General features: G+C 38.4%; 1 protein-coding gene across 1 annotated transcript in view; it reads right to left on the bottom strand.

Annotated features, from left to right (window-relative positions):
- gabbr2 (gamma-aminobutyric acid type B receptor subunit 2) overlaps nt 1–22,918 on the bottom strand; it is a 207,594-nt gene that overhangs the window by 92,334 nt on the left and 92,342 nt on the right. The window contains exons 3-4 of the mRNA XM_023959777.1: nt 14,576–14,746; nt 5,245–5,346 (exon numbers count right to left, since the gene is read on the bottom strand). Coding sequence (XP_023815545.1) covers nt 5,245–5,346; nt 14,576–14,746 — 273 coding nt within the window. The remainder of the gene's footprint in view (nt 1–5,244; nt 5,347–14,575; nt 14,747–22,918) is intronic.

Genomic DNA, 22,918 nt, shown 5'->3' with positions numbered 1-22,918 from the left:
AATTTGAGTCCAGAAATGTGACATACAAAAAAAACAAACAGAAGATTTAAACTTTTCTAATGGAAATAAAATATATATATATTCAGTTGCATCAATCTTTGCTTATTCAATGATAAAGTCAAGTGCCTTTAAATCAATGTCCTTCATTATTTTTGTAACACAAGACAATTTCATTCAAACATGAGGCCAAAGTTGCATATCTGTATATTTTTTATGGCTTATTCTAATGAGAATTGTGTTTTTGGTGTTTTTAGCGTGTTCTTGTGGCAATTTTCTGATAATGAAGGACATCTGTTAGGTAAAATAGACTTTAATATCATTTTTTTTAAATAATTTCAATTCGTGAATCAGGAGCAGTGGAAAAAAAAACGAGATCGCCTAAATAGAGCTCTTACTAACATGAAGGAGGACTTGTGAATTAAATCAAACCAGTTCAGCACTTTGCCACGGATACCCAGCAATGCTTTCTGAGCTATTTTCAATTATTAAAGAACTAAATATTCAGTGGAAAAACAGTCGTTTTGATAAAAAGAACAACAACAAATGGATGGACTCAAACCAGACGTAATCCCATTGAACCAATTGAATCCTGATGTTTTTCTACATGAGTAAATCACATAAATAGGGTTTATCATAAGCCAATTTGCAGACCACACCTCATGTAATGAATTCTAAGACTGGAGGAGCAACAATTCACACATCTTAATTTTCAAACACTCCTGTTCAGGTCCCTTATCAAAGATATAATGAGCCGTTTTGAAGATTTCTTTGACAGTATCTTCTCTGTTCTACTTCACAATATGCATCTGTATTTACTTGGTTTGATATACACTTACTGCTACAATATGCAATATGTAGCAGTAAGTGTATATCAAACCATACATTTCCTATAGGGTGCATTTTTTTCTTAATTGCGTTTGTATGTGGGAAAGAAAAACACGGCAGCAGCAACTCGATATTACTGCTTTACACTGAAGGAAAAGGCACTTAACCCTAATTACTAACTATGACCACCGGTCATAGTCTCGGTATAAATCCCAGCCGGCCTAGCAACGACTAAAAAACGCTGCATAGTTAAAGGCAAGGGCATGTTGTTTGTGCACTACGAATGGACTGAGGGCACCAAAGGGCCTGGCAATACCCCTATTGCTCAAAGTTTTATGTAACTGCAACAATTACTGTTCTCAAAGGGCAGCTTTGACTGTTTTGTTTATAACAGGGTAAAAGAAAAAAGTAGGGTAATAATTATTTAATAATGGGGATTCATGGAATTGTCAGATGAGTATAGCATTTCACCTCATAATCCCAATTTGCCCTTTTTAAGGCTTATCGAGCACACACTTATAAACTTGAGTTTGTGATTTTAGACCCCATCATATGTTGCTCCCTCCATTCATGTACAACGATTGCTGTACTGACATGAAACGGTTCATTGCTCATTTTTGTGGGACGGAGTCATAAGTGTTGGGTCATAAACTGCTACAGCTAAGAAACCAGTTCTGACCACAGCCTTTGTTGTAAAATGGCAGGACGAATTGATTGGAATCTTTGAAAATTCCAACCTGTCATTTCTGACTCCCTCCCCCACAATCTCCTTACATTCTGGATACAATCAAGCTCCTTCCTCACTTGTCCCCATGCCTTTGCCTTTATATTTAGCTGCTCCTCTGCCTGATTCTGCCAGTAAAGCCTTAGTCACAGCCTTAGTATGGGGGTTGACCCATATGAATATTGTGGGTTTTTGAGCCTCCTGTGGAGGGTCATAGACAGGGGGGTTCAGGTGTGTCTTGAGACTCGTCCGGCCACCTCAAGGTATGTCCTAAAAATAGATCGTACCATTGTCCTTTATGTGATATATTTATGCTGAAGTATTTGTAAGAGTAACGGAAGTTGCATGTACAGGTGATGCTGTTATACGGCGCCCTTACACCAAACTCTAGTCAGTGAAGGGGCCAGTAAAACTGACCATTTGGATTTCATCTCGTGTCAGTGCCAAACTTGTATTTTTGAAACGATTCCAGTGCCTAAATGGTGCTCAAACCAGTGTTTCAAAAGAAGAAGAACTATGATTTTTTTTCCCCAAAAAACCTTTAAGTTTGATGAAGCAGCATCACTGGGTGAAGGAGAGTGCTTGAATGTGCCGAAGATGCTTGTTTCATTACAGGGGCGTACAAGTCCAGGCCTCGAGGGGAGGCCTCCTGCTAGTTTTCCAGAAACCCCGCCTTTTCTGCTGCTGATTACCTGGATCAGGTGTGTTTAGCCAATAAGAAGCTTCAATGGCAGCTTGGTTGGAAAAAATGTTGGACACCGGCCTTCGAGGCCTGGAATTCGACCCTCCTTTAGCATTTATGTGTTAATTTTACATCACTTCTATCCATCCGGTCACTAAGTTCGAATATGGGAAGTACAGCCAAACTTTTGCTCACTTGGCTTTTGACACTTAGAATGAAGCTCCGCCCACCCTCACAGCCTCATCCATTCTTATATGAGCCACAATCGCTGGAAAGGTAAGATGATTGGACATAATATACAGCAAAACTCAAAAGAATAAAAGTGATTGACAAAATGAGGCACTAAAATACAGCACCAAAATCCAATTTTTTTTTACGGTACCAGCAGTACCATATATGTCAGTATCAGTCCCAACTTGGCACTGAGTTTTGGTAGCTGTAAATGCCACACCCATTTATAGTTTATATTTTTTTTCTGGGACAGAAGAAGAGATTAAAACCCTCCATACTTTGCACCAGCGGTTTTATTATTTCATTGTTTTTGTTGCAAAACTCTGTGGCGTTGCGCATTGTATTTTTATGAGAGTTCATCCCGAAGCACATTTTTTATTTATAATCCACCACCATCATACAAAATAAAAAGGATCATGATATTCTTAGGTTTATGTTTGGTGCTACAAACATACACTCTGCATGAGAGAGAACCAAAAAATATTTAAATCAACCCACTGGCTGTGTTTAATATTTGAACTGCAAGAATCCTGACTGCACAGTAAATAAAACAAAGAAAATAGAATAAATAAATATAAATTACCTCCAAAGCATTTTGATCCTAATTTAGTCTTAAGGGCATTTTTTTTTTTTTTTTTTAATGACAACATCTCATCTGTCCTCGGTTACAAAAAAATAAACAAAAACTGAAGAGAAAATCTGTAACTGCATGAAAATTCGACATTGAAAGCGATAGAAAAATACAAAATTTGTCAGTGCTAGACTTAAAAAAAATAAGTATGAGGAAAAAAAAAGATAAAAGTAAAAGCCCAGAAGAAAAAAGAGCTTCGCAAAAATGTCCAGGTGCACTCCTGCCTGACTAGGTTCTGAATATTTCAAATAGACTATCACAGATTTGTGCAAGAGCTCTATTTGTGGATCACAGAGAGACGTTGAGGCCTCTCTGATTCAAATCCAACCCCCCACCAAAAACAAGCGACAGAACACTGACATGGCAAACCAAATATGATCAAAATAAATCAAAACCCTGCATTGGTTTTGGTGCTCCCCTTTGCCTTAATCAAATAGAAAAGCTGTCATAAAAAGCAGCAAACGGTGATAGGTGGGGAACAGTCTTTTTAAGAAAACCCATCCAAACCCAGTTTTTACTGTTACGCTGTGATTTGCATATTTACAGTTGATCCAGGAAGGGGGATGTCGGCTTAGAGCATCAGGCCCTCAACATGCAGAGCACATACGATTAATCTCTTCCGTCTCTTTTCTTCATCCTTTTCATCTTTTTTCTCGCACAGCAACCCAGAATAAAATAATCTCTGTTTTCAACGAGCTTCATTTTGCTTCTTACTTTTTTAAATGATTTATAGTTTTTTGTTTTTGTTTTCCTTAAAGCTAACAAACAATTTGCTTCATGTTACTAGTAAGGATTGCCCAGTTAAATATAGCTTGTATGTTATGGTATTGCTATTTGACAGCTAAGGATTTCAGAAAATATGAAGCAGATTGGGGAAATGTTAAAGTATTCATTTTGACATTAAAAAAATATGTTTGGACAGAACATTTCTGCTGCTTTCAGCTTCAAAAATGAAATTCTACAGAAGTTGTCAAACTATCAGTATCTCTATTATTAAAAAAATACAGTTAACAAATTAACAAAAAACTTTGAGAATAAGAAACAAATAAAAATGTACTGACAATCTATTAATAAATAGGTTAGATATTATTTTTCCACTGATCTCTGGTTACAATAAAAAAAAGGTAATACATAGGCAAAAAAAATAATAATAATGCTAGTGATTTGCTCTCTCTGTGTGTCATTCATTCATCTTCTTCACTGTTTATTCCCTTTCGGGGTCACGGGGTTGCTGGAGCCTATCCCGGCCACTTGGGCGTAGGCAAGGGATACCCTGGACTGGTCGCCAGTCTGTTGCAGGGTGGAATATCCTCAATCACACATCCATTCACACTCACACCTATGGACAATTTAGAGTTGCCAATTAACCTATGTAGCATGTTTTTGGACGGTGGGAGGAAGCCGGAGATCCCGGAGAAAACCCACGCATGCACAGGGAGAACATGCAAACTCCACACAGAAAGGTCCCCTGTTGATTTGTTTTTCATGTCCCCCAGCCGGGACTTGAACCGGGGGCCTTCTTGCTGTGAGGCAAGAGCGCTAACCACTGCCCCACCGTGCAGCCCCTCTCTCTCTCTGTGTGTGTGAGTGTGAAGTCGGGTATTTCCGAACTCCTTCAGTTAAGTTTTTATCATCTGAAGTGTTAAAAAGACATTTTTTCTGGACAGAGTTGCTCCATCATCGCATTATCTTTATCTTAAACACAGGTTAAACAAAGCGAATTACACGCCACTGAACTACGGGCGTTAAATTCCAGTCTCGGATGACGTCACCAGCAGGTGTAGCATTTCCAAGCAATCGGGGCGATTCTGCTCTGATGATACTCAATGTGTTCTTCAGTATTCATAAGAAAAACACCTGAAAGCTCCTGTTATTAGGGTTTATTTATTTTGTTATTAGGGTTTAACACCTACAGTATCTAGTCAGTTTTTCGTTGAGTTGGATCAATGGATCTATTTGACAAACATGCATGAGGACCACTCTTCCATCAACAGCAGTTTTCAAGGATTAAAACAACATGGATTAGTGTGATATCACAACAATTTTTGGTTTCATTTAGATGATAGAAGAATAGAATGGAAAAAGCATTCTTGTACATAAAGAAAGGTCCATAACACATAGTTTGAGTTAGGTGAGAACTTACTAACTTACCTTTAGCTTTTTCACGTTGACACAAGGGTCATTGGAGAAACTTTCTGTGTCGGCGATCTGAATCTCTGCCTTCTCCAACTCATTGGTTAGATCATTCCTGACCTGAAGAAGCGGAAAAGAAAGGAAGGATGTTTAGGAAATCTAAGCACATGAGCTGCTGATTATTTACAACAATCTGTTTACTCATCTTTGAAATGTAGCTACTGTTTTAGCTGGTGGCTAAAGATACAGCATTTATTTTTAAATCTGTGCTGTGACACTGCATGTGTTTTTCCCAGAAAGGACAACAACAAATGTACACGTTTGCATTATCTTAGTTGCTTATCTTGTCCAGTTGATATATCCACATTGGCTGCACGCCTGCCTTGATGTATTGATTCCATGGGATGGTGAGTAATGTGATCAGAGGAGGAGGAGAATGGAGCAGATGCCCCTCTGGGATGCCAAGCCCAAGGTGATTTATCATCTCTCATTCTTTCTAGCCTCTCACAACCACACATACAGCACTATGATGCCTCCTCTGCACACAAAGACTCATTTTGAGGTTTGATAGCAAAAAACGACACGAGTATCCAGGAGTAAAGATGGAATTTGGGCTTCAGGATTCCATTAGAGGAGCTTTCCTTCATGTACACAACTGACTGAAAGTGTATATGAATTGGAATCTGTAAATTTCACCAAATAAAAGCAATGACCTAAAAAGTTTAGGTTGTTTTTGATATTAATGTAGTACTTTTTTTGAACTGTCTAAATTGATTAATAATTATAATTAATTACAGCTGACCGCCTTCCAACGATAATTCAATTTATCCATTTTCTATACCAACTTAGTCTTGATTAGGGTCACAGGGTACCTGTAACCTACTCAGGTACTGACAGGTCAACTTTTCAAATATCAATTTCTCCATTTTCCAAACCCGCTCATCTATCTCCATTATGATCACAGAGTTGCTGGAGCCTATCCCCGCCAGGATTCACCCTGGATAGTATGCCAGTCCATTACAGTGACACATGGGTACAAAAAACAACTCCTTGTCACATTCACACCATGCGTGAAAAGTCGTTAGACATTCGTGGAAAGTTTGTGGAAAGCCACAATATTCCGTATGCGTTACGTACAATACATAAATTGTGTAATTCTCAGCCGACCAAAATTTTTTAACAATTCAAAACCGAATTCACGTAAAGACCCGTCGGCTCAAACCCTCGACGGACATCTGTGCACAACGACGAATGACGAACCTAGGAAACAATTGTAAATTATGAATATCATGCATGTATTACGGAAGACTGAAATTTCATATGTGGAAATGGCGCAAAAAATGATCATAGTTGCTGTGTGACACGGCCTTTTGGGACAATTTAGAATCACCAATTTACAGTCAAGTATGTTTTTGTGCTGGAGAGCAGCTGAGGTACAAGATTACTATTATTATTATTACTTAACTAATAATAATAATACAAATAAATATAAATAGAAAAGGTTAAAACGATAGATGAAAAAGAAAAGATTGAGATCTAGCTGCCATTAGGTGAATGGGAGATAATACTCAGGATCTGATATCAACCCATTCCAGGTACAAAAAAGGCACAAACGACCACAACTTCTTCTCTTGTAGCCAAAAGCTAAAACAAACAAACACAGCGGGGTGGCCGTGGTGCAGCGGCAGGGCGGTCAACCCATGATCGTAAGATTGCAGATTCGATTCCAGCCTTGCACGCCCATGAGTCAAAGTGTCCTTGGGCAAGACACTGAACCCCACCTTGCCTCTGGTGGTAGGCGGGCGCCTGTGTTTGGCAGCGGAGCTGCCACCAGTGTGTGAATGTGTGTGTGAATGTGTGTGTGACTGGGTGAATGGGTCTGTGACTGTAAAGCGCTTTGTCCTTGTAGGAAGAAAGGCGCTAAATAAGTACACGCCATTTACCATTTACCAAACAAACAGGAAAATCTTTAGTTCACCATATGGAATAAGGAAATTCAGGCCTGGTATGGAGTTAAGATCCTCAAATAACCTAATTACTATACTTTATAAATCTGTAAATCTGTAAAATGCCCAAAAGAGTAAAGATGGGTCCAATTAAAAAAACATTTTTGAAGTTTGCTCATTTGTAGCAGAAACCAAACAACAGCAAAACCCTAAACAAATTTATCTCTGAGCCTTTATTCTTATGTCGACCTACATTGAGCACATTTGTAGCTGCTAATTATCCTAAAATACCCCCCAAGCAGTATGTCTGAACTGGTTCTAGCAGCATATTGTGTTGCTAAAGGCTTTCCCAGGTTGTTCTTTTGGAAATAAAATTAAAAGTTGATATAAAAAAAGTCACTCTGATCATCTTTTAATCTGTTTTTAAAGTTTTCCCAATGGTCAATTATGATTATGATGTTTTTTTAGCCAAAATCAAAAATCCTGTGTTGTTTTCAAGGACATAGTTTCTGCAGAGCGAAAGAATTTCATCAGAAATTCACCTTTGAGTTGCAGGCAAGACTGCCTGTACTTAGCAACCCCGCCCCCCTTACCCTCCCCGTTGCTGAGGGTTTGGAGCAGGAAGCTTGAGGCCTGCCCAGCATATTTTTTCTTTGTCATGAATATGATTTTTTTCCAAAGACCTTTTTTCATCTCCTCTTGATTCACAATTTAAATAAAGACTTACTCAGAAAAGCAATTTTAAGCTTAATCTGTGTCATATATACCCCCCATTATCAGAAAAATACCACAACATGTTAAAAACACCAAAAACTTTTTTTTTTCGGTGTGGGTCTTTTTACAGATTGTTGTTTCTATTTATAAATGTACTCTTATCTGTCCACAACAATGTTTTGCTGATATCCTTTGGCCATGTCCCATAGCTAATATCAGTATCACAAACCCCACCCAGGAGCACAGGACTTGGGGCATGCTGAGACATCAGAGAGCGTATGTTCTTACATGTGCATGCCAGGCACAGTTGGCAGAGACGACATAAAGTGGCCAACAGATGAAGGCCCTGTTTGCTTGCCCTATATTTGTCTCCTGATCTTAGCCTACACTTATCCAAATGCATGTTGCTTCAGCTCTGGGCTGGTGCCATTCAAATGAGAAGAACACATCAACATTCATTGTTCATGATCGCTTTGAAAAGAAACATCAGCTTATAGCGGAGACAGTTAGGTCGACACTTCAGACAAATCCTGGGTTACAGTGCGATTCCAATGGTGTAGCTGGTTAATAAAATAATTGTGTATTTTGTGGTACAAGCACCAAATTTGTCATGTAATTACCTCAAGATCCCAACCTTCAGAAAAAGCACGAGAAAAATAAAAAATGGTGACCATTTGTAAAGGGAGGAGCCATACATTCAATTGTTACAAAAAAATTCAATTTTGCTCCATTCTCAAAAATATGGGCTGTTCATGCATAAAATGCAGTATTACTTAGGTGTACAGAATATGTATAATATAAATATTTTCAAATCTTTGATTATCTTGTCGCTTACATGCTTTTCTGAAAGAGGTAAATACTTGGCAAATTTAGTACTTGTACCACAAAATGCCCAATTATTTTATCAACCAGCTCCACTATTGGAATCACAATGCATCCCAGGAATTGACAAACTACGGCTTGTAGGCCGGATTCAACCTGCCTCCACGTTTGCCCCGCCCCCTGAACAAAATCAGAGATGCCTGAATTTGAATTTGGCCACGCGATCAAGACTCACATAGAACATAATATTTTCTTACACCGTTCTGCAGTCTGTGCCCCGATCTGAAACCCTCTAAAATCCCTGTTAAATAGAACAGAAGACAGTGTTTCTTTTCTACATCACAGTTCATCTTTCGCGATTTCGCTCATTCTTTTTTGAGCAATCATGCAGCTTTTTTTTCCAGACAGTGCACTCTGTTCTGTGTCTTGATTGGCTGGAGACCTTGTCAAACGATCTCCTCTGTGCCATGCATGTCTCCTGTAGTGAAACGCACAGCTCAACAGAAATCCTTGATCATGCTTTCATACTAAAGTCCTGGACTATTGTTTTTTTATCACTACATGAAGGAGCGTCTGTGTTTAGAGCAGTGACGTGCGGTGAAGGTTGTGGCTGATGAGACACTGACTCTTTCCGAGTCAGATTTACAAACAAATGAGAGACTTATGCAGGTCATTTTGAAATTATAGAAGATTTTATGTACCATCTATCATATTTTAAATTATTTACAAACAAAATACTCAAACGTATTTTCCGATTAAACTTACATGTCTTAAGGCCACAGTTTGGAAAATAACAAATCAGTTTGGAGTAGCCCCTATAATGCCATTTTTCTCTTGAGCCCTCCTAATTTCCATATTAAATATTAAACAAAAGTTAAAATTAAACTGAAAATTATTTTTTGAATTGTTTTATTAAAAGCCGTAACTGTGGGAACATTTGTTTTAATATACAAACATTTCAAATATTTAAGGAACACGTGTCCCACATCATGAACCTAACCCTGTTACTATAGAAAACCAGAAAAGTAAAAACACACCAAGGTGAATATTATAGTCTATAGCAGACAGTGCCATGGAGGATGCTCTCTCACACACACACACCTACAACACCCCCCACAGTTGCACACACACCCACACACTGGTCAAACCATTATCTGTAAATTATGTCCGTTCATCCCTTCTTCAGGACAAATATCTCTGTGACTTTAATCATCTTTTAGCTATAAAGTGTGTTTGTTCAACATCGGTCATCCATAAATGAATGAATGAATGAATGAATGAATGAATGAATGAATGAATGAATGAATGAATGAATGAATGAATGAATGAATGAAGGGATGGATGGATGGACGGATGAATAGACAGACAGACGGATGGATAAATGAATGGGTGAATGAATGAATGAAACTTTATATCTAAGCATATATATAAAGCACTTTAAAACTCCTTCAGGGTACCAAAGTGCTTCACAATAAAAGAAAGACATAAGGAGTTTAAAATTAGATGCATCAGAGAAGGAAAAGTTTATGTGGCCCTCACAAGAAAAAGTGGAAGATTTGTTGTGTTTCAGACTTCTGATTATTCAAACGCCACATGAACGCAGCATTTTTCTAAGTTTGCATTTTTCACGAGCTAAATCAAGTTACTGGTGCAATTGTCCTGTGGGTCAAAAAGACTGTCGCATCCAGGTCTATAGGCAGTTCTGGTCAAAGACAAAACCACCCTTTTCTTCCTCTTGTTTCCTTTTTTCTAATCATTTAAAAGCTGATCTTATTAATGCATCATTTTAACAGTTTTTGTTTTTTAACTACAGGATACATTAACCCTAACTACTACAAAGTACAAAGACATTGGTGCTTTACGACTTAGGCTCCTGCAAAAATTTGCCAACGTGAATCATTTTTTTGCCTCATGTCTCCAGACATCCGTTATCATAAGTGCTTCCTCCCTGGAGGGAGTTCTAAATCACTCCCAACATCCCTCACTCCTGTACAAACATTTCCTCAAATGTTGTACTGGCTGAGATGAAACGACAGAGAGGCCAGAGTGGATCAATACAACCAACTTTTTGCTCTTGAGGAACACTTGGCTTGGTGATCTAGACAAGGTAAAATGTCGTGTTGTGTTGTTTTGAGTGTTCGTATAATGGGCTGAGTTGCAACAGAGCTAAAACAAAGAGAGACGTGGCAGCTGGCAACCTGAGAGTTTTTATTTTATTTTTATTTTTTTTAGGAGGCCTTGGAAAAGTAAGCTCATAGATGGAATTGAATTTATTGGAAAAAATTTAAGAGAAACCAAAAGTAATTCATCTGTGTTTGTACGCTGACCTGTCGAAAGAGTTTAGATGTGAGGCGATGTGGAGGAGTGAGGTGGTGGGAGGAAGACTGATGGAGGGAAACGTTTGATTGATGGGTGCTAAAGGAGGAAGAAGCTAGCAGCTTTCCTCGAGACTTTGGAATTTCAACGTAGTGTTGGAGGATCTTTGCTGCAGGCATGAGCGCACTATCATGTGAAACCTAAATACTAGCTCTGATCATTTTTTGATCAATTTTAAATCATTTCCTGTGGCATTTTAATCATTTTAAATGATTGTGCTGCTTTCAGACGAAATCCAAAACCCTGTGTGTCTCTCAATTTTCTTAGTTGCGTTTGTGAGTGTGCGGCCCTGAAGTGCATATCACTCAACACAAAAAACATGAAAAAGATCCCAACAACAATTAAAAATGAAAAAATAACATCAAAAGGCATCGTACTTCAGGGCTGTACCGGCAAAAAGACAGCTAAGAAGGTACTGATGAGTGTTTATGACAGATAGATTGTCAGGAAAACAGTGAGAAGTAATGTGTATTACATTAAAAGTATAGACAGTGGAAAGTATAGACAGAAACACCCCAGCCAATGGTGGGGAAAAAACTCGTAAACAGTCCAACTTGGCTAAAAGACATGAAACAAATAAATGTGAAACTTCTGTGCATCTGAGCAAACCAACGTAAAGAAAAGTGCTTCTCCTCCGTGGCACAGCGCGGCACGGAACACCCCTTATGGTGGAGGGCTCGGCAAAATAATAATTTCGGACAACCCTACCCCTCCACATGCCCCTACAATTGGAGGGGTTGGGAGAAGCCGTTGGGGTAGGGGAGGAAGTGGGATTCAGCCTTAGACTCTGTTCTCTGATGGCACGGTTCAGCCCTATTGCCATCACTGTCGTGGCTCTTGGGTTTATTCATCAATGGTCTAAGCTTACCCCACACATGCACAATGTCATCAGCCCAGACGAGAGCCTACTCGTCAAAGATTTATGGACTCATTTGTTTCTGCACATCACTTCTGTATCACAAATAAATCACTACTCATATTCTTAGAATTTCTCCTTATAAAAGTGTAATTAAAGACATGCCTGTGGAGGGATGCGAGCACCGTCCTAATCCTGCTCTCAGCCAGGTCTGTCACCTGACTGACTTATGATTGCTGCTCTGTTCCTGGGTGATCCCTGCTTGTCTGGCAGTTTTAATAATGTTGATTGCTGTGTGTATTTTCGTGCGTTCTGTGAACAGCAATACTCACAAACGTTCCCCCTTTTCTCTAATTTGCCTCTCTCTCTTAAATAAATAGGTTATAAACTGGCTATGTTTGTTTCAGTGGTGGTTTCTAAAGAGAGAACTGACAAGCTGGTTTCAGCAGCTATATTTCCTGGGCAGACCATGCTGTAGGTGTGTGTGATGTGCAAGTCATTATGTAAAACTAGTCTCCCTGCACTACATTGTTCTACCGTAAGATGCTGCAAATTTGGAGCAGATTTAGTTTGCTGTATTTTTCAGACCGAATCTGAATAAAATGGAAATTTCCAAATGGACTCCAAACGGCGTACTTTGATCTTGACACAGAATTGCTTGAATGATGAAGCGAGAAAGTGGTGCTTGCATTTTGTAAATCAGGCACACAGGCCAATCTTGCAGCAAGTTGATTGAATCGGTTCGTCTGTCTTTCCTACCACCCTAAGCCCCTTGGTGCATTTGGGAAGAATGTGATAGCGGGATTTGGTCTCCCTGAGATGAGCGGTGAGACTTTTTATACTCAACTTCCCAAGACACAGCTGCTGAGCAGATCATTGTCAGTCGAGGCTCAAAAACAGTAGCACAAGTGTTTCTCAAGTGTGTGATTTGAATCTCATGAGAACGCTCCTTTATTTTAGCTATTTCATAAAATAGTATTGTTTAACTTTCAGTCACTGCAATTGAAGATGAACAAAATGATGAATTTGTTCACCCTTGACTTTGTTTAAAACATTTTTTAATCCTACTTTATCTTGACTTCTTTTTGGTCAGAATTCTGTAAACAATCACAGTCTGCATTTAGTGATACCACTCTTTTGGTACAATTAACAATAGCTTATACCTAAGTCATGAAAATGACTAATGACATTATGAAAATGGAACGCACCATTGTTGTGCGTGTGGTGAGTGTACCATAAGGTATTTGTAAGGAGAATATGTCACATGCACTTATGAGAATTACTTGACACTTACTTCATTTTAACAGTCAGGATGCAAAGGCGCACTCAATGAGCCCACACTTATAACATGAACACTGACAGGCCCCTTGCAATGTGTTCAGAATTTGGAATGGTTCAAAAAATGTTTCACTTGCCTGCATCTCACCTACTTCATCCTTACTTTACTCTTGCGTATTGTATAAGTGTTCGCTACGACCTTTTGCCTGCAGCACGTAGAAAAAAAATGCCTATGGAGCCTATAAAAGCCTATAAAAGAAATAGTATGATTTTATAAGTATGTCATATTTCTTTTAGTTTAAAATCTTGAAATAATATTAAATATAAACATTAAACATAATTTAAAACATCCAAATCCAAAGCATTTCTGTGTAGGACAGGGCTCCTCCCTTTCAGAAAACAAAAGTAATTTCCAGAATTTTAAATGAAATGTTCGAATGAGGGATTTGTTGATGTGATTTGCCTTTCAGGGCCACCGTACACTGCAGCGTTTTACATGCAGTAGGGTTGTTTCTTTTCACATTCAATGATTGAGATAAAGTCCCATGTATGTTGAGCTGGAAGATGGAGGAAGAGCATGTTTTGGCTGAGGGCCAGCAAAACTTGTATACAAAAAATGTTTCAGGAAAAAAGATGTCAATGAGAATCTTTGTCAAGATATTCCTAAAGGACACTTGTACAGCTGCATTCACACTGCCCTCGGTAAGAGATGTTCAAACGGCCACATCCACATAAAAGTTTATGTTAACGCGTCTAAATATGCATTTCAGGCTTCTGCGATCAAAAATCACATGTAGCTCTGCAAGTGCCTGCGACCATTATCGGGCTCTAGGTAAATGTGTGAACATTGAACGCGCGTTATTAAAATAAACCAGTTGAACTTTTACCAGTCGTGGACTTGGATTTGAAAGTGATGTATGGATTTGTGCCCTGCTGGAATTCCATGACACCAGGTCCTTCATATACAGTATCAGAATAGAGCTGTGAAAGACAAAGCCTGGAGCAAGACTTGCACTGCTTTGACGTTTCACACCTAGCCTCATGTAAAGATTTACACAACGGATGCACCACCTGCTCAGGAGCCCACTAGGCAGGTCTGATGTGTGTGTGTTTGCCCGTACATGGAGGGTTAGTATTGATAGGGATCAAATTTGCTTCCCAGGTTAAGTTGGAGTAAGTCAAGTGTTTTTTCATTACTGTCTTTTATCATCCATGACAAGGAGGTGATCTGAGTTTGCTTCACTCCCGCAAACGTATGAATTCAATATCGTTTCTGTGGTGTGTAATGAAAACAGAACATTTATCACAATATTAATATTTTTTCTGACCTGGAGATTGCACAGGAAAAGTCACTGACCTCTGAGAACCTCTGAACGTCCTGTGTGAGGGTCCCCACACGGGTCCAGTTGTGGTAGTTGAGAAACTTGACCACTGCGGGGTTCACAGCATTGTCCGACGGAACAGTCCGGAAGAAGTTAGGGTACTTTTTCTTGTCTGCCAGAACAGGGGTTGTTGCTGCGAAGGACAACTGAAACAAAAAAGTTGGAGAAATATTGTTCGTATGAAACACTTTCTGCAAAGAAAAATACAATAAACAATAGACACTTTAAATAGTCAGAATGTGCTCTGTTTTTAGTATTTCTAGTAAGAAACGGGTTAGTGAATCGAAATCAATGGATTTACAGGTCTCAAGTGTGCCTTTCCTGTCTGTCAGTTCAGTTTGTAAACCACGCTATTGTGGTCTTAGCAAATAGGCACAGTCATGTAATTTGAATTAGATTAATAGATCAGTGATGCTTTATGATTTAACCCCCCCACTTCTATAATCATCCTCCTACCCCCCCCCCCCCCCCCCAACATCTCTCTCTCTTCCACCCTCCTTTTCTTTTCTGTCCAGTCCAAGTTGCTTTAAAACTGTTTGTCCTGAGGACCGTATAAAAAAAAAGCCATAATTTGTTTTGAAAAACTTTGCAATTTCTTTCAAAGTGATGCGACATATAGAGGTAGACAGTCCTCTGCCAAAAGTTTTTTTTTGTATGAGTTGCAAACAAGGTTGGATGTTATTGTAAACATGCTAAGGTGAAGTGTGTGTGATTGTGTTTTTTTCCATGTTACTAACAAGGTTGGACTAACAAGTTTCGATGATATATTTAAGTGGCTAACGTGTTGCGGTGTTGACTCTGAATTCCTTCCCTACTCCATACTTAGTGTAGTATTTAGTGCTTTTGCCATTTTGCAGTGCTGTCCGATTCTACAATTCCAAAATTGAGTGCCCCAGAAATGTCCCAGAGGTCTCTATGAAAAACCAGTATGCATTGATGCTCACTAGATTGGTGAATATAGACCACAATGCATTGCATCGGAAATTATTTTGCCAAAAAAAATGTATTTAAATGTATTTTCTTAATAAACCATCAACATTTTTATCTTTAGAAGACAGGGGATTTGTAAATGATCGTCGCAAAATACTCATATCAATGAGATTCGAACTTTGTGAAATCAATGACATCATATCCGTTGTTTGAGTTAAAAGCTTTTCTGCTCTTCAAAAGACAACACTTGGAGAGAAAAAACATTCTGAGATCCACACATATGCACACTTCAAGCATGAAATGTGCTGTACTTTTGAATTTGCTGTTTAATGACATACACAATTGAGTTGCTTTTTGAGCACTAATGAATGAAAAACCACGTTGCAAATCACAACTGAGTGCAAAAATACCTAGAAATATTGGACTGTAAGTTGATGTTTAGTCAAATCAAATCATTTAGGAGCTACTGAACTACTATGGTTGTTGGATCAAATTAAAGCATTTCCACTTTAAAGCTGCCAGTTTAGGTTTCTACGGTGGCCCAGAAGGGTCACAACACAACACATTAACGCTCAACACAATAACTTACCTCACAACACATTAACTCACAACACATTAACTTACCACACAACACATTAACTCACAACACATTAACTCACAACGGAAGTAAAGCTGCAATTGAATATCTAAATTCAAACTATTTCCACACGTTGGACTGGAATGATGGATGGATCCGTTTTTACTGCCATCACATGTGTGTTGTCCACTGTGATGACACTTGGTAGGTATGGTAAAATAAACCTACCGAACCTCAATCTAAATGGTATTTTCCATTGATGTCTTTCATTTGAAACAATTTATTGGTCGATTTGATTCAATTAGCATCTTGCCTAAGACAGATCGATGTGGTCGGATCGTAGGAATATAAATCGATTCGTCGATTAAATATGACACGCCTGGTGGAATATACAGTTGTTTTTTTTTTACAAAACCATTAAAGAACCCCCCCCCCCAAAAAACAAAAAAAACAAAAAACAACAACAATGTTTACATTTTTTGTGCACACAAATAAAAAAAGGTTCATATAGTGAAAATATTTTCTTGCTGGTCAAAGACTATTATCAATGTTGTGATAAAGCTAAGTTCGCAACACAAAAGCAAGAAAATTCAAAAATCAATGTGAATTTCTTGTTACGTTATCTCTTTTATCAAGAACGATTGTTGTTCCTGTGTTTATTTTGTGCTCAGCTCCTGCAGAGAGAGCAGGAAATTACTGCAGAATTTTTATGATACTCTTTGTCTTTTTGCTTGTATTATCTCCGGTTCTACACTGGAGCAGTTTTTAGCTATTATTAGAAAGCTGCTGTCTCTGTAGCTTTTTTTTTTTTTTTTACAGGATAAGCAAGAAAAATAGATGAATAGATCTGCTTTTGCTAAAAAAAACTAAAAACCAACAGCTCTGATTGGTTCTGGTGGGAATTCACTCTAGGCTGGTCTGCTGAACCTAACTGTGATTTGTCTTTGAATAATGAAGTGGCTTCTGTATATCACAAGGAAGCCAGAAAGATTAATCAGAGTCATTATGCCGAGATCTTTACTCGCATTACACCAAAGGCTTTTGTTCCTGATTGCAGCCTTTGTTTTTCTCTGGTCAGTGTTCATGCAACAGATTTTCCTTAGGTTCCAGGTACGTTCCAGTATCTCTGACAATTTTTTAGTACTTCTCTTTATCACTGATCTCTAAACCAATTCTACGTGAATTTTGCAAAAAAGTATAGCTAAAACACATCTAAATAACTGGAAAAAAGTTCAATAGTAAGTGTAGTCAAATCAAACTTTTTGTGTCTCCTTTTTAAAAAAAAAAAATTATCATTTCTTTCAGTTTATTCCCAATCGAATAAAGTAGATTGTCCTCAAGCAAAGCTTTGCCTCCTTACTTGGTCCCCCAATTTTTGAATACAATATAATCATATATAATTCATAATACAATCTTGTTCAAGCACTAGTTATAGTACCTCAACTAAAATAACTGCTGTTTTAATATGGATAACAGTTCCAATAATAAAACTTTTTGAAATAGGCTACATATAAGTGACACAATTAGCTGTCACTTAAATTAAAGGATTTTTGCAGGAATGAAAACAAGTTATAGCTGATGTGACATAATGCCTTCCTGAAGAGAACCAGTCAGACAGTGACACTGGGACCAACCTTAATAAAGGTTTGCCCCTCTTTTTTTCCAAGTGCATTACTTTTGGCTATTGTCCATTTTGTATTTGTGTTCATTTATTTAAGGGACAATAAGTTTTTAGTGCTCTAAAAATGGTGAGACACTGTAAATAGGCAGGATTGTAGCTTAGGCTTACTTCCATCCTTTGTCTATTGCTGACCATGGCCAGCCATCATCTTTGATGCATCTTACACTGGCATTATTGGCAAACAGGCAGACCACTGACTATACATAAGGACTTGACTCAGTAACTCCTCCCTCCTGGCGTTCCAAATAAGAAGTGTCAGCTTGCTGAGAAAAGCCTAAATCCCATAGACTTCTATAGAGAAACAAAAAGCTATTACTCAGTTATTACATTTGTCAGAACAACCATTCCTGCTCTGCTAACTTCTTTTTAACATATAATCCTTTTTTTCATGATATTTTTTATGTAGTTTAAATTATTCAAGTTATAAACTGACCAGAGGCCTCAATAAAAGTATGTGGCCTCAACATTGTACGTTTGAAAACGTTTGATTGACAGATATTGTGTAGCCCGCTTTCAAGCAGTTGGGGTGTGACCTTCCAACAAACTCACTCCTATTTGGTGGGAGTGGTTGCTATAGAAACAAAGAAATCATCAGACCGACTCGTACCAATCACTGCTTACTGACATTATCTGGTTCCAAAATAGCAGTGTCCATAATCGCGAAAAAGTGGCGACTCAAACGTTTTCATTTTTTTTGAGTTGGAAGTTAGTCATTTTCTTGTGAAGTCAGACTCATTTAGTCCAGTTCAAAGATACAATCAATGGTGCAGACATAGGCTGACCAGCTGCCTTGTTTGTTTTTAGGTGGTCTGGTTGCTCACCTTGGTACTCATATCACAGAAATCCTTACAGATCATATGAGTAAAAAATATACCCTACCACCTTCAAGGGGCACAGATAATTTAATATGTTGCAACTGAAGCTCATGACTCAGGCTTATACCACATTCTTTGGTGTGCTTTGCATTCAACTAACATGTGCAAACTCATAGCCCATGCTCAGTTTGAATCTGTTATCACAACCTTAGAACATCAGCTCCCAATTTTAATTATATTGTTTTCACCATTTTGCATTCTTTATTTGGGATTGTGATAAAAAGGGGTCCGGACTTTGATTAGGAGATTATTAGTGGTTAATTCTAACAAATTAGCCATATATATCTATGAATACTGGAATACAGGTATACTGTTCTGTAGGTATTACAGTTAGTACTGTAGGAGGTACCTGTTATGAATCGAATCAAACCATATTGAGCTGAAATATTATCGCAAAATACAGTAATGAGGTATTAATGTCCCTGTTTTCTTTATTTTTCTCCGGCTAAATCACACAGCTTGTTCATTAAGTCAATGCTCCAGGATCCTTTGGAGAAGAAGGTTAACAAAACAGTTTAGTAAAAGTGTTTGCTACTGCACGAAACATGGGGTGATCCTTGGATGTATTTAATATTCGAATGAGGCATTTGGCTCACCATGGGAGCACACAGCTGGGGAGCTAGAACTAGGGGAGAAGCTTTACACCCCACCTAGACTGCAACTACATCTCATTAGTAACTAGAAGATGAAGGAAGACATTTTGGGTAAATTATTTAGGACATAAATGCAATTAAGTGATTCATTATATTAATTAAAACTACGACGTGTTTACAAACATTGTGATGAAAATAGTTTTACAAAACAATATCCCTCTTGATTTCAGTGAGTTTTAGTTATTGTTATAAGATTATTATTACCGTATTTTTTGGAATATAAGTCCTATTTTTATGCATGGTTTTCCTCAGGGTGTGACTTATACTCAGGTGAGACTTATATGTGATTAAAAAGAATTTGGCTCATCTGTTTGTTATTTTTCCCACTAAGAACCTCTAGAGGGCACTGTGGTTGTGTGTTCCAGTATTTGCTACTGACAACAACGGAGAGGAAGAAGATACTCTGGTATTCTGGTGTGACTTAAAAATTATTTTTTATCCTTTATTATGTATTTTTTTGGCGTGGGGAGCCGGTTTAGCTCGTGCTGGTTTGCGGTGCCTTCCGTCCATGAAACCAGGGTTCGACTCCGGGCTGCTCCCTGTTCCCTTCTCTACCTCTGTGCCGGTCCCAAGCCCGGTTTGAGAAGGTTGCGTCAGGAAGGGCATCCGGCGTAAAACATTGCCAAGTTTACCATGCGACTTGTTCGCTGTGGCGACCCCTGATGGGAGAAGCCGAAAGAGGAAGAAGATGTATTTTTTTGGCGTCTGCAACTTATACTTCAAAACAACTTATAGTCCAAAAAAATACTGGACTAGGGAAATCTTGGTGATGAGACAAAATGAAAGGGTAGAAAAAAGAGGTAACATTTTTATCTTACTTCTTCAGTTGCCCCTTTGCTGTATTTTACTTAAAAAAGGGATGTTCTCAAACTAGTTTACTGTGTTAAAAAATGCATAAAAAAGAAAAAACAAGACAAAAAAGAAAAACATGAGTAAACTTAGTTAAATTAACTCAGGAAAAAATGAACGCATGGTGTAAAACTATTCTGATGACTACAAGCTCAAAAACTGAATTTCTTGAAAAAGTTTGATTTTCACTGAAAGTTCAAAAGCACAGATCTCAACTACGCTTCTTCTGGAATTGTTGATGTAACCAACAGCTTATACAGTCCCTGACAAAAGTCTTGTCGCTTATCCATTATGTAGAAACAAAAGCGTATAACCTCACTTTTAATGAATCCATTGGTTTTAGAAATGTCTCATATGAAAGCTAAAACCCTCCTAAATTATGTTCAATGTACTAAAATAAAATTGCGTCACTGAAGAAAGATTGATCATTTAATGAACACAGAAAGGTCACATTTTGGCAAGACAAAAGTTTTGTCGCCTACAGACTAATGAGAAGATTTAACAAATAATTTACTTCAAAAACAAAAATATGTTGCATAACATCAGTGAATTAGGTAGTGCTACTGTGAGATCCATATTTAATATCTTGTATGACTTCCATGAGCTTGAAGGACAGCATCCATGCGGTTTGACAATGACTCATATAATTTATCGATGAAGTCATCAGGAATAGCAAAGAAAGCAGTTTTACATGCCTCCCAGAGTTCATCAAGATTCTTTGATTTCGTCTTCCACGCTTCCTCTTTCATTCTACCCCAGACATGCTCAATGATGTTCATGTCTGGTGACTGGGCTGGCCAAGTCCTGGAGCACCTTGATCTCCTTCGCCTTGAGGAACTTTGATGTAGAGATGGAAGTGTGCGATGGAGCACCATTCTGCTGCAGAATTTGACCCCTTTTATGGTTGGGAATGTAAGAGGTAGCTAATACTTCTTGATATTTTAGGCTATTGATATTGCCTTCCACCCTGCAAATGTTTCGCACACCCCCATACTGGATGTAACCCCAGACCATGATTTTTCCGCCACCAAACTTAACTGTTTTCTGGGTGAATCTTGGGTCCATGTGGGCTCCAGTTGGTCTCCTGCAATATTTGGGACGGCTGTGATGTAATTTAACTGAAGACTCATCTGAAAAATCCACCTTCTGCCACTTTTCCAGCGTCCATCCTTTTAGCATGCTGTGGGCCTTGGCAAATGCCACACGTTTTTTCAATTGCCTTTTGTTTAGTGCTGGTTTCTGGGCACTGATTCGACCATGGAGGCCATTTTGAGACAGAATTCTACAAACTGTTCTGGTTGACACAGGGACTTGAGGTGACCAGGTCTGGTGGAGCTCTGCTGCAGTGGAAAAGAGGCTGGCCTTGGATTTTCGAACCAACAAACGGTCCTCCCGGGCAGTTGTCTTGCGGGGTCTGCCGGACCTGGGCTTGTCAAAAACATCTTCAGTCTCTTCAAATCTTTTTCTTATTCTTTGTACTTGACGCTGAGACATATTGAAGGTGTCAGCCACCTCAGCAGTGGATCTGGTCTTCAGCCTCTTTATAATCAACGGTTTGGTCTCAGGGTGAATCTTAGGCATGTTGTCAGAGGTCAAGTTGCAGTTGATGTAAAGGCCTGGTGTGCTGGGGTTCTTTTTATACACACCCACTAATTGATTGATCAGTAATTGATCACAGGTGAGGCTGTAATCTAGGATTGGGTGCATCATGTGACAAGGCGACAAAACTTGACCAAAATGTGACCTTTCTGTGTTCATTAAATGATCAATATTTCTTCAGTGAAGCAATTTTATTTTAGTATATTAAACATAATTTGGGAGGGTTTTAGCTTTCATATGAGACATTTCTAAAACCAATGGATTCATTAACAGTGAGGTTAAACGCTTTTGTTTCTACAAAATGGATAAGCGACAAGACTTTTGTCAGGGACTGTAGAGTTCGCTATTGTTAAATTAGATTTCAATTATCAGTATGTTGGGTAACGATAAACATTAACGACCCACTATGACCTATTGTAATAGCATTCTCTTTTAATTCTGATTCTAGGCAAAATCAGAATCCTGTATTGTTTTCTAGGACATAGTTTCCGCAGAGCAGCAGTAGTTTATTAGAAAATCCCCTTTTAGTTGTGGGAGGGAATGTAAGCCGTTCCTGATTTCCCATTATCCCTTTGTTTACACTCTCTCCCTATAGCTTACAGCCCCTCACAACCCCAATATCTCAAAAAAAGCAATCTTTAATTATTATCACCTAATTTTGACATTTGCTTTGGAATCTGCCTGCAAGTACTCTTTTCTCTATCATTTTTCTACATTTGTAATGCCTCTAACAGTAAAAAATGATGTTCATATATTGGTTTAATTCCTGTATACCTGCTTAACAATCATCTTTAATATTTCTTTTCCATACTATTGTTCTAAGAAGTGATTAGCTCAGGATTATCTGCTGTAGTGATTTAGTAAATGGTATTGAAGAGGTGTACAGTAGAGGTACGGAGTGGTTATTCTCTCAATAGGCTGTAGCAAAAACTGCGTGACAGAAGAACACCACACAATAGCGCATCCTCTCCTCAATACCCAGCTTTTGTTGGCAGAAGAGTGATGGCCACCTCCGTTTTCAATAACTTGCATTGTAGTGCATCGTCTATTCTTGCATGTCAGTCACAAACACTCACTAACTGTTCTTATCTCCAATGTATATTCTCTACTCAATGTGTCAAAATTGTAATCTGGCATTAAACTTATGCTTTGCA

Source organism: Oryzias latipes, chromosome 11 (genome assembly GCF_002234675.1).
Source record: "Oryzias latipes chromosome 11, ASM223467v1".
NCBI lineage: Eukaryota > Metazoa > Chordata > Actinopteri > Beloniformes > Adrianichthyidae > Oryzias > Oryzias latipes.
The sequence above is the reverse complement of the archived record's forward strand: the minus strand, read 5'-3'. Positions and strand labels throughout refer to the sequence as shown.